The sequence below is a fragment of the Trematomus bernacchii genome, unplaced genomic scaffold, assembly GCF_902827165.1.
Source record: "Trematomus bernacchii unplaced genomic scaffold, fTreBer1.1, whole genome shotgun sequence".
Classification (NCBI taxonomy): domain Eukaryota; kingdom Metazoa; phylum Chordata; class Actinopteri; order Perciformes; family Nototheniidae; genus Trematomus; species Trematomus bernacchii.
In genome coordinates this window covers 22,245,111-22,264,545 of record NW_022987973.1, presented here as the reverse complement: position 1 = coordinate 22,264,545, position 19,435 = coordinate 22,245,111, and the positions used below count along the sequence as shown (strand labels likewise).

The window sequence follows — 19,435 nt, the reverse complement described above, 5'->3', positions numbered from 1 at the left end:
GTGACAATAGAAAAGCACAGTGTGGAACAGAAGATAGACAGGGCATTAGCACTCCAAACAACTCAACTCTGGGAAGGATATCCTGGGTCAGAGGTCATGTGACCCTGCCACATAGATGGAACAGATAATTCTGGCCAACTTTTAGCTGCCACAGCAACCAGCAAGGCGCTGCGAGGCGAATCAAATGCATGCAAGCGCACATTCCTTGTGGATTACTTTGTAATGTGAAAGTTCACCTTGTGAAAGTCACACTTAAAGGTAACAAAGAGATTTCAAGTCCTGTCTCTGAGCAAAACAAGCGCCTGTGCAGTGTTTTGGCATCCAATAAGCCTTTCAAATTCTCATATCTGCCACACGCACAAGTTGGACTTCACTGGATTGGATTTCATTTCAATGTAGCTGCTTGCATTGTTAAATGCTGCCTTTTGTGATGCAGTGAAACCTTTTTCTTCCTCCTCTCCTATGGAACCTTTACCTGCGACATTTATATGCACCTTTTTTAGCCGTAGACTCCTTATCCACAGTCTGACATGATGTTCAGAGCAGCCAAGGATTAGTCCTGTAGATGAAAGCTTTTCTGTTTCTCTCGGGCTGTGAGTAACAGTTTCCCATCCACATAATTAGTGAAACCCATTGGGGTTCATCTGATATCTATCCACTAAATGGCTCACTGCAGCTCTCAAATAGACCTTTCCTCTGTAGGTGTCGATTGTCTCTGCTGTAGAGCCTACTCCTGAATAGTGAGTGGACTCTGGCTAGCTGCATGCACTACAGATTTCCATCAGCATCGATCAGATTTTTTGTTTTGGAGTTTTTGGACATATAGTGCCACATCTAAGCTATTTTCCCTTCCTTTTTTAAACTATACTTACAAATAGACTGTGTAATTATAAGAGGGTTAAAACGTTGTCTAATTGGCTTTTGAAAACGAATTTAAATTAAATAATATTGGCCAGTGTTTGAAGGATGTGCATTAAAAGGGTAGAAAACGTTCAAAGTCATGCATTAGTGAGGTTTAACTTAACATCCTGCTCTGAACATATGCTGTCGGTCTCATGTGGCTCTCTTGCCTTCCTAACTTCACATTCTCTTACTATACTTAGAAACCATTAGACCCTCTTGTTTACTGAGCCATGGGAGAGAAAATGCCACACATCATTGAGACAAGGCCATGTACAGGACTGTTTAAACAGACTTGAACAACCCTGACACACAATAGACCTTGTCCACCCAGTGTGTCTGCCTATTCATTGCCTCTCTACCACATGCTGTTACATTATCATTTAGCCTAAGCAGTAGGACAAGAATATTTGAAATGATTTGAAATGGAAGATATAAGGGATGATGGAGCTAATAATATCCTCAGAAAGTTATAATGATTCTAAAAATATGTGCAACATGACAGTGTTCTCAGATTTCAGTTATGACTCAGAGAAGAAATAACATTTGAAAAGGGGCCCTATTATCCTCATTTCCAGGTTCATATTTATATGTAGTGTCTCTCCAGGGACATGTCTCCATGCTTTAATGTTCAAAAAGCTCTTTTATTTGTCTCATACTGCCTGTGTTGCAGTACCTCTTTTCACCCTCTGTCTGAAACCAGAGCCCAGTCTGCTCTGATTGGTTAGCTGGCCGGCTCTGTTGTGATTGGTCAACCTGCTTAGAGATGTCCCGCCCCTTAGCCTATCACGTACAATGTGTTGGAGCGCTATCCAATAGAATTGTTACAAAGAAATGTCATTCATTATGTTATGGAAGTAAACAAAGAGCAGGGTGCGTACGGGTGCTGGAAATCCTTGAAAATGCTTGAAATTGTACGAGGTGTTTTCAAGGTTTGAAAAGTGCTTGAATTTTGGGAATGGTGCTTGAATTTGGGATAAAGTGCTTGAAATTGTAAATGCTTTACTTCGCTTTTTAGATTAAAAGAAAATAAAGAAGTCGGAGCGCGCTTAATTGCCTCGCTTTTACATAAAACAGCTCCGCTCCGGCCTTCCCGCGCAATGCGCGTGACCGGCAAGTGTTTTTGTTACGTGTGTGACCTGGGCATTCTGATGAGAGTGATAGATGACAGTATGCCAGGAGGTTGCCGTTTCAACGAGCGTTGGCTAGCAGAAGACAAATACAAGCCATGGCTAAGACGAGGGTCAAGCGAAGCCCAAGAGTAGCCTCCTGCAAAGTGTGCAACAATAACGATGCGAGAGTCTGCGCTGACGAGCCACACACCACACGAAAGGTACGCCATATAGAGCATTTTAGATTAGGCTATCGTTGCATGTAAAATACATGACACTTTTCTCTGTGCGCGGCAAAACAAGCTCGCCAAAATGGCTTCACTAGGCAGTATTTTAAGTGTCCGAAAATGACAATAAAATAGCGGTATGCAACGTGTGTGTGAAGCAGAAATCCTGCAGCTCCACCCGCTGTGACGGACCGGTGAGCGGAGCAGAACACACAAGAGTTAGACCTAACACACTTAGCTATTTTATCTACCTCTGGAACAAGCTAAACTAGTTATAAATATATTTATTCTTCACTGTCGGGTCACTCATTACTGGATCAGTGAGCTGCAGGAGATACTGACGGGCTGTCAGGAGAGAGAGAGAGAGAGAGAGAGGGGGAGAGAGGAAAAGAGAGCGATATCGGTATCGGCCGATACTGATTCCGGCGATCGGCTCCAAAATTGGCGATCGGAGCATCCCTAATAATTGTTTATGATATGTTTTATAATGATTGATCATTAAAGTGTTATCAAAGCTGGTAAAGTTGCAGCTAGTTTGAATGACTTTGTATACTACAGAGTAGCTTGTGGATTTACTCCAGGTGGAACTAAAGTCTGATTTAACACTTGATTATATTTCACATCATTCATCCACATCTGTAAAGTAACTAAAGGTATTAAATACATGTAGTGGAGTCAAAGTACACCATTTACCTCTGACTTGTGTTTACTGCCAACCTAAAAGTACCTCAAAAATAGTAATCAATAATATATTGAAAAGTTATTTGGCTGATTGTTTTATATTGGCTCAGCCAGGTTATATGGGATGCCCAGTCTACGTACAGATGGGTCACACATTTTGAAATATTAAACTTAGTTTTCTTTTCTAACATTTTTCATTTTTCATCCTCATGTAGAATGCTATTATGAAACACACATTTGGTTGTTTATAGCATAAAGAACATCTGATTTAATGTGAGGTAGGGAAATAATCATTTGAGTATAAGTATGTGTATATAAATATGTAATTTACAACAGCTGTAAGATGCTTGAAAAGCTTGAAAATGCACCTTGAAAATGCTTGAAAAGTGCTTGAATTTGACTTTGGAAAAGGTGTAAGAACCCTGAAAGAGCCCAGCCATTAACATGCACTAAAACCTATTTAACACACGAGTATCATAGGGCCCCTTTAACATGAGTTCTATTTAACATTCAGTTCCTTCCAGTAGCTTAACAATATAAGTTTGAGTGTTTGATGTCAAACAATGTTCACATTTGTACAAACTACTTTAATGAATGTTTATGTATCCTGACATCCGAATTAGGCCTGATTTACATCTGTTGTTTATCCAATCAAAACATCCATAGACTACTTTTGAATTCTCCCCTATGAGTCATTTGAAAGGCCCTCACTTGCAGGTCATTTCCTTTTTTTTATTTTTCTCCCTCCCCATCCGTCAGTTCTGTGTTCTGCGGGTGTGTCTGATTCAGTTTTTCCAGCAGCAGTGCACTGGGCAGCAGGTCTCAAGTTCCTCACTCTGCCAGTCTCAGTGACTCACTGCGGTTTGGACATTAATCTTGTTTCATGAAGTTTGAGCATGTTGCTTTTTATAAGCAATGCTTACAGAGGATCACCAGGAAAACATCTAAGCTACAATTTACTAGCTCCCTATGCTTTCTGACAGCAATGGTAACATTTTGTTTTTGCTGTCTGGTATTTAGAATCCTTTGCTTTTGCACCCGCCCTCCCTGAATGACTTGGTTACCACTAGAGATGTCCTAACCTCCAGAGTTTGAACTGCTGGGCCAGGGCACTTTGTTCTAGTCTGTCAGATAAGCAGACAGCTAACCTCCCTGCAGCCGTGTTGTCAGACCCTACAGTTTGCACGATGACCGAAGGCTGTTTGCTTTAGATTGGTGAAGCTGGATGTTGACACACTCTGACAACGATCTGTCTCCTGTCAGACATCAGTGAGGCAAACACAAGCGGCTTGGTTTCCCAGGGGATTCACAAAAGAGACTGTGCGGCCACTTTCTTGGAATGTTGTTGGACAGTTTTTGTGTATTGTGTATTATATTTGCTGACATCTGTTTTTGGACGTAAAGGATTTTGGAGGTGTTTTGATGCAGGATAAAGGCAAAGTGGTTAAACAGTCCTGAACCATCCATGTGATGGTGGGAGTTTCTAACAGCCCACTAGCATAATGACAGGCTTAGACAAATGAAGGAAAGAGGATGTCATTCATCCACTGGGCTACACTGGAGCATTTTCTCCACCATTTTCCAGTTTCAGACCACTTGACCAGGCTTAGGTACGGCTTTGGATAGTTAAAATACTGATTTAGCAACATGGGATTAAGTGCAACATATTCTTTGAAATGTGTGAGGTAACTCAAGTATATCTTAGATTTCTGTCAGGTGACACACATCGCATTAAGAAAGTCCGAAAATGTAAGCCATGGGAGAAAGAGTTTAAATGAGCACACACTAAGTTTGTCTGGGCTGTAGTGAGAAGATACTGAAACAAAATGCAAACACATCAGTTAGCTCCGTGACCTTAAACCAGAGTTAATATTAAGAGAGTCAGCATTTAGCCTGAGAGCTGAGGAGGAAACAATACATGTGCCATTCTCTAGCAGCATAGTAGCTCCAAAGAAAAGGGAGGATAGCAGACAAAATGCTCTGGTCCATCTCCTAAGGTATTTAGGAGATGGGGAGGATTCCATAGTCGCCACTGCCCTTGATTTTTGGACTGCACGGCGTAGCAGAACAATTACAGGGAAATAAAACAGAAAATGAACCCAAAATGAAACTGCCTCTGCGGCACCAGTAAGCTAATGTTTCAGTCCAGGCAAGAATATCCTTTTGTGCATTTATGTTCTTGTATTTTATTAACCAAACATCAAGTACAGTTGTTTCACCTAAACTCTTTCCCTGTGGCTTATCCTGGTAAAAAAACAGGTGTCCTCTCTGGTGCCCCACCAAAATACATAAATACAAAATCGCCAGGGGCCAAAAACCACCTTCAAAATAAAAGCATACTAAATAACTTGAATTAACTAAAACAATTACACTAAATAAGAATACAATTACCAAAGCAAAAACAGCAAGAAAATAAATGTTTAACTACGAAATAATATAAATCAATATATAGCTCCAACACACGGATAACATAACTGCATGAGATGGTAGGAATGTATGAAATTAGCATCTTTACAGGAATTCATCGTGTCCTGTATGGTACAGGAAGAAAATGTCTTGCTTGCGTATGAAATAGCTCCTTGTTGTTGATGGCTAGATGCTGAAAAATCAACCATGCAAACTATTTCTATTTCTAGGTCAGCTTTGCTTTTTAATTTCTTTGAAGAGTATGCAAACTAGCATGCAAGAGCTTAACTACACAGGGGTTCAGTTAATGTGCATCACATGGATAAAAAGGGAAAATAAGGGTTTCTTTATGATGTGAGGGCTTAATGTCATGCACATGCATATACATGATTCTTGCATGCTCCACTCGCTATAAGCTAGCTATGGTCAAAATCAATCAGGAATGATTAATAAACACATGTTTGTGTTACTGCCCTTTTTGGGAGTGATTATGTTTTAATTTTCAGGATTAACTGTCAAGCAATATATTATAAAGAGACCACATCATATCTTGTATCTAATACATATAGTTGGATTTTGTTAAAGCTTTCCTCCTAAAAACTAGTTGTCAGAAATAGGATATAGGATATGCTTGGCTGTCTGCCATTTTCACAATATGTGGGGAACTAAAGTCCCATACAACGTTACTCAGTGCTGCTGCTATTAGCCTGTTCCATGTCCTGGTCCATCCGTATGTACTGTGTTACACTGATGCCGTTTCTGCTTCAGCTTAACATTCCAGTCTCAGGCCCAGCCTCTTTCGTCCATAACCCCCCTGGCTACCTTCAGCCTCCTTTCTATCCTCCATTCCTCATTCCTCACTCCCTACACAGCCGTGGATGGTACAGTCCCGGAGAGATAAAAAAAAGAAAAGAATACAAGAACAGTAGAGAAGGCGAGAGGGGAGGGGGGGGGAGCAGCCATGCATTAAGTCATTTTTTAAATGACGGTGATCAGAGCGGAGGAGCATGCCGAAGGGAGGAGGGACGAATGGAAGTGTTCGAGGACCGAGGGAGGCGGGCTCTCGGCTCTCCTGACTACCTCATTCTCCCATTTCATTGGTCGCAGGTCCCCTAGCTTGCGTTAATCGGAGCAAGACATGGGCGACCCTTCTCGCCTGCAGCTTTTGAAGCAATCGTGACAGCTGTCATCACTATGTACGTCAAAACCTGCCGCACCAATTTCACCCCTAGAGTGTTAGGAGGTTGGAGAGATAGATAGAAGGCATGAAGGATGCATTTAAAGCCCCAGAGAGGATCGTCATGGAATCAAAAATAATGGGGAATTAGGGATTCATAATTTCATATTAGAAATTCTAATTCTGGATAAGGGATTCTTTTTTACATAAATAAGATATCGTTTTTTACAACTGACATTTTGACAATGAAAACCCACTAAAACACCCCCTATAGACCCCCAGCCTATTTCAATACTTCTCTTTTTTCCCCTCCATAGACAGTAGCATAGAAGATGTCCTATTTGCATCCTGGTTTAAAGAGAGCTGCTAGAATCAGTAGGGCATCAGATAGTTACTCTGCATGCATTTCCTCTGTGAATGCAGCACGTCAGCAGTGGAGTGTCAGTGAAATGTGAAGTATTACAGATTGGACTGGAAGCTGGCTGGTTCGTGAAGAACTGCGGCTTGAGCGTTTTGTGAAGAATGTGCATGGTTAAAAGGAAACAGGTGTGTGGATGTCTTTGTGTGTGTTCCTGCGCTTCTATCCTACCAAGAGCTAAGTTTAAAAAAATGTTTAATGAAGGTTTTTTTTGTGATGCAGCTTAGAGCTCAGGGTCAGAGCTAGATACGATGTAAGTTCAAGCATTTCATATTGATGGTGACAATATTAAGAAATCGAACAACTGGGTTTAGGGTCCTCACAAGGATAGTGTGAGTGAGTGTGTTATCCTCTGATCATCCCCTTCCTCTGGCCTCATCATCTGACTTGATGTAACTCTCTGACTGACAGCTGCCCTCTGGGCCAGCTCCGCACAGACAGAGGAGGAGGAAGACTACGGGTGGCCTGTAGTGAGGAAGATCAGAGCAGAACAAAGCAAATGGAGAAAAGCATCACTTTTAGGACTTGGGCGAGAATGTTTTCATCGAAACGCTGGACAGGAAATAATTGTACACATTAGAGAAATCCATTAGAGCAATGCGTGTTTTGTATGAGTCAATGGGGAAAACAATACTGCCATTGTTATGGAATCTGTTCCCTCGGGTCTGCTGGTCATGACATTGTCATATTGCAGTAAGCCTGTTTGATTAAAGCGCTGACCAGATTGCTGAAGTTAATACCCAAATGATGATTTTCACTTTACAACACGAGAAGTATGTTAGTTGGTTTTATTCAAATTTAGCTAGGAATTGACTTTTCATTAGTGCAGTTAAAAAAATAACAATAGCACCTCCAGCTATTGTCACTGTCAAATAGTAAAATACTTAGATTTTGAATAAATTGCCTCAGCTGATTGGTTATGTTACATAGTATGCCATGTCTACTCGAAGAAGATGATGAAGCAGTGCAATAATAAGCATGCTCTACAATTTATAATTGCTGTATGGCGTTGGAAAATCTTAAAAATGCACTTTAGTTCTAGAATTTGACTTTTGAAAAGATGGAGAATCTGGAAATCTGTTTGGTATTATCTGTAATATGAAGTTTGCAACTTTTTACAACAGATCATGTTGCTTTTAATGCAATAAAATTGTAGTATTTTTTCACAATACCCTTATTTATTATTACCAACTTACTTTTATGCACATTTCAAAAACATGCTGACCATCAAAGTGATTTCAAACTTGCTGTCACTGTAGTTAATGCATTAACAGTGTGAGTGCATGTGATTCTGCCAATCATAGGCGATCTAGACATCTTCAGTGCTCATATCGGCAGATCTTTCTAGGAACAGATCTTAAACTTGAATTGGGTATAAAAAAACGGTGCTCTTGTAATTTACATCTGGTATTATTTGTCTGTGTTCTGCAGAGGAGGGCTATATTTCTGTAACTCTATGCTGTGGTTTTATTGTTTTTCAAAACATAACTATCTTAAATCATTAGCCTGGTCCTGATGCGCTGGCATTCCTCCAATGCCCGAGGAGTGACTGCTGAGGAGATGGGTTTTAAAGGACATGGCTCTTGGCTGTGTGCTTAATTCTGACATGTTTGCATGTGGGTATATGTCTGCAGTGTAAATCAATATATTTATTCAGTTTTTACTGTCAAATATCACACAAATATTAGGGCCAATCCCCCTCTCGAAATGTCAATTATTTTTAGACCATTTGTGAGCATGACCCCGACCCACTGGCGACCCAGTGACCCCTCTCTGCCACCATCTGATACTGCCACACACTGCCTCCCCCCCCCCCCCCCCCCCCACACACACACACATGACCACACACAGACACACATGCCCACACACAGACACACATGCCCACACACAGACACACATATGCCCACACACAGACATTCCCACAACAATCCACCCAGTCCCAGACATTTTTCCCGTCTACCCGAGCCCTCAGATGTGAAAGCAGTGCCCATCCTGACATCCACAGACACAAACCCTTACCAAATCCCCTAAGGAGTTTTTTTGACATGTGACAAACTCACAAGATGTAAACAAGCTATTCAGGCACAAGGCCCGAGTTTAAATGAATTGTGTACTAAAGCGACCGAGCCCGAGGCCAGCCACTCCAGTTCAGCCTTTGTCTCTCATTCCGTCTCTGTTCGTCCGTGTTGTTATTTCTCTCCGTCTCTTTTCTAATACAAGGGCCACATAATAATTAGCTTGAACAGTAATCGATAGCTAGGAAAATGATTTGTATTCTGTTTAAATGGCCAAAGCATGCTCTGCAAGGCTTAACATAATGCATCCTCTGTAACATGTGCACTTAATGTCATCTTCCTATCTCTCCACATGGTGCTGTTGACCCCCCCCCCCCCCCCCCCCCCGACATCATCAGGAATCAAACCAAGGTAACAGCATGCTCACACACAGAATTTCACAGACTGTTTTAACACGGAGCCAATTCAATAGTTGTGAATCATCTCTGTTAACAAAGAAGACGCTGTGTTTATCAGACTTAGTTTGTCAACTGGTATAAACCACAAAACAGCGTCACAAAGTAATGATTTGTAAAACATGTTTTGCCAGAAGAGTGCTTTTTTATGATTAGAGCTTCATTCTTGTTGCTACTGTAAGACACTTTTTTAAAAGTTGCTTTTGACTCAGCGTTTGTCTTTTTATTCTATCAGAAGACAAAATCCCATTATGCCCTAACCTAAAAATCACAAGACACAAAAAGTTCATTAGGTTGCACAAAGATGAAAATAAAGAAACCATTTGTATCAAACTTTGTTCATCAATTGAAATCGAGATAAATCAAACAATGAGCCTTTTTCACATTTGACTGCTATTTAAAAACAACTTTTTTTAAGGGACTACATGAATACACAAGCTACCATTTGAATTACATTTCACCCTTATATATTTATTGATGTTTTCCAAGAAAATGTAAAAATGCAAATAAAAGAAAAATTCCCATAATATGTTAACATGGCGCCATTATAGTCCGTCATAGATTCCTCACGTGCTGCCACTGTTTTCCCTTCCCAGGTTTTTGCCTATGATTACTGTTTCTGGTCAATGGATGAGACGGATAAGGAGCAATTTGCCGGTGAGTCAATTAACTGATCATTAACATTATTAAAGTTTTCATTTTTCATGGATTAAAAGCCAATCAAACAAGTTAAAAGACTAAATATTACTGTGCAATAAAATACAGTTCCTCTTGTGTGTCTGTCTCCAGGTCAGGAAGTGGTCTTCCAGTGCCTTGGGGAAAGTCTTCTCCACAACGCCTTCCAGGGCTACAACGCCTGTATCTTTGCCTATGGACAAACTGGTAACTTCCCATGAGACACAAATATTCTATAACAGAACTTAGGGTATAAGAGGCCTTCAATTACCAAGTGTAACCGGTGTCGTTAAGCGGTCTCTGCGTTGTGTTTTGTGTTGTGTTTTGTGTTGTTCATGGATGAGACCCGAGCCAGCATACAGTTTAGACGATCTCCGTTTCATCACTGACGACAGATATAACAAATCAGTCTTATATTAGGTTTCCCTCACAGTGACTCCTCTCACGTGGAACATTTACAGAAAGGGGCGAGGAAACGTGAGGGACACAATATGAAGGGGGAAGTCCCCATAAAAATAATCCTCTGAGCACAGCGACCACACTTCAGAGGTTCCGCCCACTGATCTCCGACCTTGTCAGGTATTGAACATTCATTAAATGAAGCACACAGAATTTGTGTGATTATACTAAATGATACCAAAATACAAATAAACAACTCTGCATATTTACAACTGTCACACTCTCCCCCTTAGAATTACACAAAATTCTGAGTACCAAAACAATCAACACATACAACACATCGGCCATGAAAAATACACAAACAAACAAAGTGTATAGAATCGCGCAATATAAGCTTCCTACTGAAAGGATAAGAGAATCAGAGCATTACCCGGCGCCTAGCAATAACACATGACGCCCTCTAGACAAAGTGAGATGCCTTATACATCACACATACGGCCGAACCATGTGGATACACAAAAGGGTGGATAATAGGCCTTCAACATTTTTTGTTGCTCTGATGTAAACTTTACATCCCAAGAGCAATCACAAAATCAAATCGTATGGCAAGAGTAATACATAAATGTGGAATCTGTCAGTGTTGCAGGAATGAAATAAGTCCGTCCAATCAGTTCTTTCGGCCTACACAGCCTGTTCTAGCTTCACAGCTGGGGGTACTTACAATAGTCATGTTCATTATTGCATTCATTTTGATATGCTTATTTTCATGACGATTTGATGGGGTAATTGGTGTTGCCAATTTGGGGACATTCTTGCCTTCTAGATTAGGCGACTTTTACAACTCTTGCTGCTAGCTATTTTCTCTGAAAAAAGGTGGCGACATTGGCTGTTTTGAATCAGTTGGATATTGTTTTTTAAATCAAGCGTGCGTGCTTTTCCAATGTTACCTTCGCAAGCTTTCAATAACTACAGGACAAAACATATGAACAACTTATCTTTTCCGTCATTAGCACAGTGCCCTAAAGCTCTTTGTAAAACGATTAAGAGAGGAGTGTCAGTGAGGATGTGTTGAAACGGGAAGGTTGAAAGCCTCTCTTCTGTCAAGTGTCAACACAAAACACTGCACATCTTTCCACACAGTTGCTAGAGCTGTTAAATCAATCCACTGTATACACAAAAGCCACTTTCTAATGCTATACAATAACATGTTGTCTGCCATGGCTACTGCAGTCATCTTAATTGAATAAAGAAAACTGACAATGTAAAGTTATGTCTAAGCCACACGTTTGCATCGTGCTTGCATGTGCTCTCTTAGCTTTGTTAGTCTTATTAGTATACAAAAAAACACCTATTTTTGTTATTAATGTACAAACTAAATACAACCATGCACCTTCTGAATCCAGGTTGTCTCCTTGACTGAACCACCAGCTTAATTGCTTTGTAAGCTCATTCGTAAAACAGACTTTAATGAATCTGGACAATAACCAAATCAAACTCACTAACACCATCTTGGCAAGGACTCAGTGGAATTGGCATAACTTACTTCAATTGTGTTCCTCGAAGTTCATCATTACATCACCAATTTTCTGTTCTAATTGGATGTGTGTGTGTGTGTTGTAACCAGGCTCGGGGAAGTCGTACACCATGATGGGTTCAGTTGACCAGCCGGGTCTGATTCCCCGGCTGTGCAGTGCTTTGTTTATGCGAACCCAGAAGGAACAGCGGGAGGAGGAGAGCTTCACTGTTGAGGTGTCCTACATGGAGATCTACAACGAGAAGGTCCGAGATCTGCTCGACCCCAAAGGGTATGACCCCGAACTAATCTTCTCACCCTTTTGTTGTGGCCCATTTAATCCTCTCTGGCTCTATGTATAAAATATAGTTGTTGCAGCTTCTTAACAGTAAAAAACGTTTCACTGAAGTGATCAAATTATGGCTTTTAGTGTGAAGCTCTAACGGAAAATGTTGAGTCAATCGTGATTTAATAAGCTCAAATTAGATTGATTTCCAAATGCACACCATGGGAGCCCTGATATTTGGACTGAAACACAAATAAACAACAGTCATGGGCTGCTGGATCAACCTTAAATACAAGTAAATCCAGTTTGTCTCTGCTAAGTTAGCCTACTTTTGACTTGAACAACCAGTATCTTGAGTACATTTGACATGAAGTAAGTTGTTATCACTAGAGAAAGTTGCTGGTAGATGTGGTCCCACCAGCTGCTGTAGTCAGTGGGAGAAAAGATGACTCCTCTGCCTTGCAGCCACTGACAGAGTCCAGTTCATGTCCAGCACTTCAGCAGTAAATCAGCACCACGGGCCTGTGTTTGCCACCCCAGACTGCATGACCTTTGGCCCACTCTCACTTTATGACCTTTCACCTCAGTAAAAAAGGCCGAAGAGAAGCAGGCCATCTGACAGCCATATGTGCTTTGCCGTGAAGCAGAGAATGATGAGGTGGTCCGGCCTGGAGCAAGTTTAAACCAGGGTCAGAGAGCCAAGTGCTAACAGAGTCTGTATGAACTGGGGACAGTCGTAGTGATGGCAAGAACCACCTGAGCCTATAATGCAACTCCTGATTATACATCAGATCATTTGGAAGACATTTCTTTTAATCTGGGACAAGTCATATTATTTAACAGGGACAATGGACAGTCATTGACCATCCCACAGTTAGCTAGATAGCTACATTTCCTTAGCAGTCCATGGGGAGTATTATAGTGTGACATTTCAAAATTCAGACTACGGTACAGAGGACAAAATGTCATTATAGAAAATAAAATGTTGAGTACTCTATGGTAATATTTCATTTGTGCAAACAAGAGTTGTTTGTCTGTGTTTGAAACCTGCTTTTATTTTCTTTCCAGGGGTAAACAATCTCTGAGGGTGAGGGAACATAAGGTTTTGGGTCCCTACGTGGATGGCTTGTCTCGACTAGCTGTGGCGTGCTACAAGGTAAAATAGTTTATAACATGCTTTTTTGTCATGCTGATTCACTGACGTCTAATGCTGTGTTGCATCCTGGCTGCCACATCCGATAGCAGCAGTTTGCTTTGTAGTCCCTCCAATCAAACTGGAAGGGGTTAGTTATAAACACGTCCAATTTAAATACATTGTGTAATTCAAATTGGGCTTTAAAGTTATTCACTATTTAAACAGGAATCCTGCATAGAATTACAAAAATGACTGTACTGTAAAAAAAACAAATTATAATTGTATATATGTAATAATTGTTGAATTTCTCTTGTTCTTACAGGACATCGAGGTGCTGATGTCAGAGGGGAATAAGTCTCGGACTGTTGCTGCCACCAACATGAATGAGGAGAGCAGTCGATCACACGCTGTCTTCAACATCATCCTCACACACACACTGAAAGACGTGAAGTCCGAGGTAAGAAATGACACACACACAGGCTGGGCTAGGGCACAGTTTTAGACAGAACACATACTCTTTTAAGTAGGGATGCACAGATTTGATCATCGATTGAAGTTGCCTTTTCTGACAAATCAATTTTGTGCCAGCGAAACGTTGTTTTATGTGAAAGATGCCCCTGTATATGCCTCTAATCACTTTCACATTTAATTACATTTAATTTAGGTTTAAACTTTACTTAAAAATAAATCAAATTGAACTGTCAATAATCGATCACGAGTTAAATCCTCTAGATATTTGGAGTATACAGCATGGTATTACGTTTGTTGTTAGAGTATGCCTAAATAGGTCAATCATTTTCAATGTCTCCCATCCACCCCAGTGCACTAGATTGTGTACGAGTTTGATCAAAATAAGTCATTAAATGCCTTTACTCCCTTACCTCCTTCTTCCCAGAATCGATGTGCTACAGTGGTATAATAAAACATATTGATGGTGGAGGGCTTTGTAGGTGAGGGCCAGTATTTTGAAGTTGATGCAGTGGAAGACGGGGACTGGGGTGATGTGGTGCCATGATTTGGTGTGTGTGTGTGAGGAGTCGGGCGGGTGCATTTTGTACCAGTTAGTCACAGTGAGTTACAGTAGTCAAGGCGGGAAGACATGAAGGCATGGATAAGTAGTTCAGTCGTGCACACGTGCGTGTGTGAATTATAAATCGTGAACATTTAAATATAAAATATTTCTTGTGTGTACCAAAACATTGTGTGTACAAAAAGTGATTATTCTTAACCAAAATTACAAAAATGGCATAAAAACACATATTATTCTAATATGGGTCATATTTGAGTCACTTATGGAAGAGTGTAGGGTCCAATCACTTGTGCATCTGAGGGTTAAGACTGTTGTACAGACCGCTGCTAAGCATAATAATGACCGTTGCTAAGGAGGATTAAGATAGAGAAATTAAAAGAGGTTAAAAGACGGAGCGCTGGACGTCAGATAAATCAACAGAAGAAGGCATACAGGAAGTAAACACTAACGGGAACACGGTATGGGCTCTGGCATTGTTTAAGGCAGGGGTCTTCAACGTTTTTCAGGCCAGGGACCCCCAAACTGATGGAGAACTGGAGCAGGGACCCCCCTACTATATGTATGGCATACAATTGTGTTTTATATTAAACGGGGCCTAGTGCCGTGTATAAACATAGCTACTCTGTTATTGTACATTCAATACTAAGCTATTCAAAAAAAGGCAGAGCCAGCGTGTGTCATGCGGCCTCGTGATTGACACAGCAGCGATAGGGGCGGGTCCTCCCCTTTGTGTACAGGAGGCCTGGTGGGACAGGTCCGGGGTAGTCTCCTGCTGTGAGTGAACCGGCGCCTAGCTTGAGATAGCTACTGTGTGTAGCTGAATGCGTGCATTGCTGACTGAAAGATAACGTCTTCTGCCTCCATTTCTCCGTTCGCTACAATATGTTGGATTCATGTTAATGTGCATTTAAAGACATTTCAATTTGTGAGAAAAAAATGTTTGGAATTTTTTTTTTTAAAGAAATATAAAAAATGGTCTAATCAACCAAAGATTTCGCGACCCCCCTGCAGTACCTCCGCGGACCCCCTGGGGGTCGCGGACCCCCTGTTGAAGAACTCTGGTTTAAGGACTTAGTGGAATAGAAACAGTGAACAGACTTGGACAGCCACAGAAAACATCGATCAGTGTTGCCATGCAGACATTTTTGTCTGTAACACAACAGAAGTGTATGTGTAATCCTGTACATTTGACTAGGGAAACACGGTCTGGTGTCTATCAATCAGCCCCTGCAGCCTGTGGGAGAGAAGGTAGTTACAAATCGGGATGATGTCAGCTCAGCTGTCTGAACAGGCACTCCAAGAAAAGATCGAAATGACTAATTCTCCATCCTCGCTGACACACTCCAGTGCTCCTGCTCCTTACTCTTATTTCCAGAGCAAGTCACCATCAGCGGATCCTGTTAATAATTTACAGGCATGACTTTGAGTCAGTCAGCTGATACAGCCTACTCTGTTTTCAAGGCACACCCAGAGTCAATCACTCAAAGTTAGTTAGTCAGTCATTCAGTCAGTATGTACATCAAGTCAAGACCTGATGCAAAGACTGTAGTCAGTGAATGAATCACTCGGCTCATACATCCTGTCTCTGGATAATTTAGCTCTTGTTGCTTTGTTCATGCAAAATTGCTTTCTAAATACAAAATGTTGAATGGGCAAATATCAGCACATTTAAGTTCAATCTGATTTATGTTTTAAAAAGTAATTACATTTCTTATTTACAAACAACAACAAGTGCTGTCCAATGTTGGAATGTTGGACTTATGGTCTTAAAGAGTTATGATTTAATCAATATAGTAATTCCTAGATCAATCAATAATAAAAAGTAATACATTTTGGAACTTTGCATAATTGAGTTACTTTAGCTCAAATAGCTGGACATAGCGTTGGCGCTCATCAATGGCTCAGCTAGTGGGAGAAACAATGATGAAGGGACAGGTGTAATAAAACACAAAGCCAACTATGACTGGTAGACGAATCACTCAGTGCTAGATGATTCATTCTGACGCTCATCACAGGATTTCCTTTCAGCATCATGCACTGCTCAGACTTGTCAACCAAACCCTCAAAGTGCAGTCACTTTGAACTTTGGTCCTATTCGCTGCCTGTTGTTTGCTTTTCTGGTCTATGCTTTCCTAAATCCAGTCAAGCTTTGGTGACGTAGTTTAGTTAGTGTTTGAAAAAAAAGAGAATTGTTTTTCCTTGATTGTTTTCCACATGTAGCGTGCGTTAATGCCCTGACACTGGTTCTGTGCTTTGTGTCTTAACGCTGCGTTAAAGATTCTGACACGCTGTATGTCCTGCCTGCTGATCTGGTTACTGACCCAGGTATCATCTCTCCTGCTTACAGAATCTCTTGTTAAGAAAGGAAACTGCTGCCGTGGCTGGTGTTTCCTCCTTTTCACTACATCTACCAGTTAGATGTTAAGAATTGAATAGGACCAAAGAGTTTCCTGCACATTTGGTTTGCTGCCAGGACAGGACAGGATAGGATAGGATAGGACATGGCCCTGTAGATTAGAACCCACTCATAGGTCATCGCTATTGAGTGGTGCAGTGATTAAGTACTTTTGTAGGCTGACCCTGGAGTTGGCATCGCAAAGGCTTCCTCAATTAAAAAGCTATGGGATTTGTACGTTGGATTTTTGGAATATTGCAGAAAAGAAAATCTGTGGCAAACACACATTTGGTCCTATACTTACACGGTACGTTAGCAGGATTATCCCCACATATTAATACCACTTTAATAACAGTTAAAGTACACATGCAACTTCCAGAGGTCAATAGCTAATATAAGGCTATAAACAAACTACATCACATGTCTTCACGTCTCCACCACGAAACTAAAGTCTGATTTGTGATGCAATTTGTATTCTCTTTGAGAAACTTGTTAGTAACTGCCTTTTTTAAGACGGGTAAAAGATTGACATTCACAAGTGGGGTATTTACTGACGTATATGATGTCATAAAACACAATGTCAGAATCTCTTCAGCTTGTATTAAACACAGACCTTATTTCAGACTAGCCAAAACAACATTCACTTTGAGAAGAGGGCACCCGTTAGTGCTAAAATGCTTACTTATTTCAGAGTTTAGGACTCATTCCCGCACCACTTTATACAGAGTTACGGTTACTGTATATGCTGGTCTTTCTGGCCCTATTCAAAGACATGATTTTATTATTTTTTTTGTATCTATTCTGTCCGTGTCCCAGATAAATATCTCTTGTTAGTTTAACAGTTTGCTTTACTCTAGGGGATTTTGGAGCACTACAGGTCTGAGGCTGACTGTATCAGTTTGTCTTGTGACCGGGTCTTTTCATGGTTCTTTCTTTTTCCTTTTACTGAGGTTTTGTTAAATGTGAATTTTTTTTGTCTTTTTTTATGTTCAATACAATACTGTTTTTCTCACAATACAAACTCCTCCTGATAACATGACTCCTTTTACATAGGCATTGAGATCCATTTCATCACACTGGGCTCCCCCTGTTGAATATGATATTTTGAAACATGACAACCAAAGAAGTCAAACTTTAAGTATGTGGACTTTCCGAGGTCACAGGGTTCCTATTGTGTTTGTTAAAGTATCAGAAAATGTAGGAAACTAGAGAACAACAGAAAGCACTGTATACGTCCGAAACCCCCCTTTTCCATGTTAGAAAGCTGTGTTTTCAGTCAGTGGAATTTAGAAAAATGGGAACAAAGGTCGAAGGTCACATCACTGAAGAAGATAGCAAAACACTTTGGAATCCAGACTGATTCATGGAGGTTTGAATGTGTAGGAGTAACCGGTTTCCTCAATAAGAAGTGCAATACATCACAGGATCTGGGCAGTGTCGGACACCTCATTGTTTGTCTTTACTATAAAGTTACCTCGCAATTGAGCCTTAACACCAGACATGTGTGAAGGGGCCCTATTGTGCTTTTTGGGGTTTTCCCTTTCCTGTACTGTGTTATAGGTTTGTGTGCATGTAAATGGTCTGCAAAGGCTGAGATCCTAAAGTTCCCTTTTACTTCCATAACATATTGACACAAACATGTAACACTTGCACGTTTATTGGCTAGTTCACAAATACATTGTACGTGATAGACTAAGGGGCAGGACATCTCTAAGCGGTTGACCAATCACAAAAGAGCCAGCCATCTAACCAATCAGAGCAGACTGGGCTCTGGTTTCAGACAGAGGGTGAAAAGAGGTGCTGCAGCACAGGCAGTTTGAGAAAAATAAAGACCTTTTTGAACATTAAAGCATGGAGACATGTCCCAGGAGAGACACTACATACAAATATGAAACCTGAATATGAGCATAATAGGGCCCCTTTAACCACCAGATGATGATCTGATAGAAAACAGTGGCTGAAGAGGTTCAACTGTAGACAGACAGACACACACACACACACAGACAGACAGACAGACAGACAGACAGACAGACAGACAGACAGACAGACAGACAGACAGACAGACAGACAGACAGACAGACAACTGCATCTGCTGACATGCTGCTTTTGTAGACGACAAATGAAGATCAGGTGTTCAGCCTCGTCAGCTACTGAGGCCGAGCTGTCACGCCTGGCTAGGTGTGGATCCTTCCCACTGTGAATGGAAATGTGATATCAACAGCTTGCGAAAAGAAATCCAAGGAACCGTTCAACAAGCGATTGAAAGATGAGAAACCAAAGTCTAACTGAGCAGTTTGGCATCACCTTGTTGGTAGAGTCAAAACTATCAGAGACAGCATAGAGAAGGTCCTCTGGACAAGAGTTGACAAAAGTATCCAGCCTAGCAAGATCAAATCGATGAAGGGAGCCTTCTGATGAAGCCAAACACCTTGTTGTTTATTTCTGAGCTCGATTTGTCTGTTGCTGTCATGGAGCCAAATTGGAGTAAGGCTCAGTTGGAAGCAGCTGAAACCCAGCGGGGATTGCTTTGATGTAGAGCCTCCTGTAATTAGTGAGCCATCAGAGTCCTGTCAGACCTCATGAGGATGTACAATTCTGCTTACAGGATTGT

At 41.0% G+C, this 19,435-nt stretch overlaps 1 protein-coding gene across 1 annotated transcript in view; it reads left to right on the top strand.

Moving 5' to 3' along the window:
* Positions 1 to 19,435, top strand: part of kif13ba (kinesin family member 13Ba) — a 54,479-nt gene that overhangs the window by 11,124 nt on the left and 23,920 nt on the right. Inside the window, 6 exon segments of the mRNA XM_034116768.1 lie at positions 9,335 to 9,347; positions 9,988 to 10,048; positions 10,181 to 10,273; positions 12,090 to 12,270; positions 13,333 to 13,420; positions 13,722 to 13,856. Coding sequence (XP_033972659.1) covers positions 9,335 to 9,347; positions 9,988 to 10,048; positions 10,181 to 10,273; positions 12,090 to 12,270; positions 13,333 to 13,420; positions 13,722 to 13,856 — 571 coding nt within the window.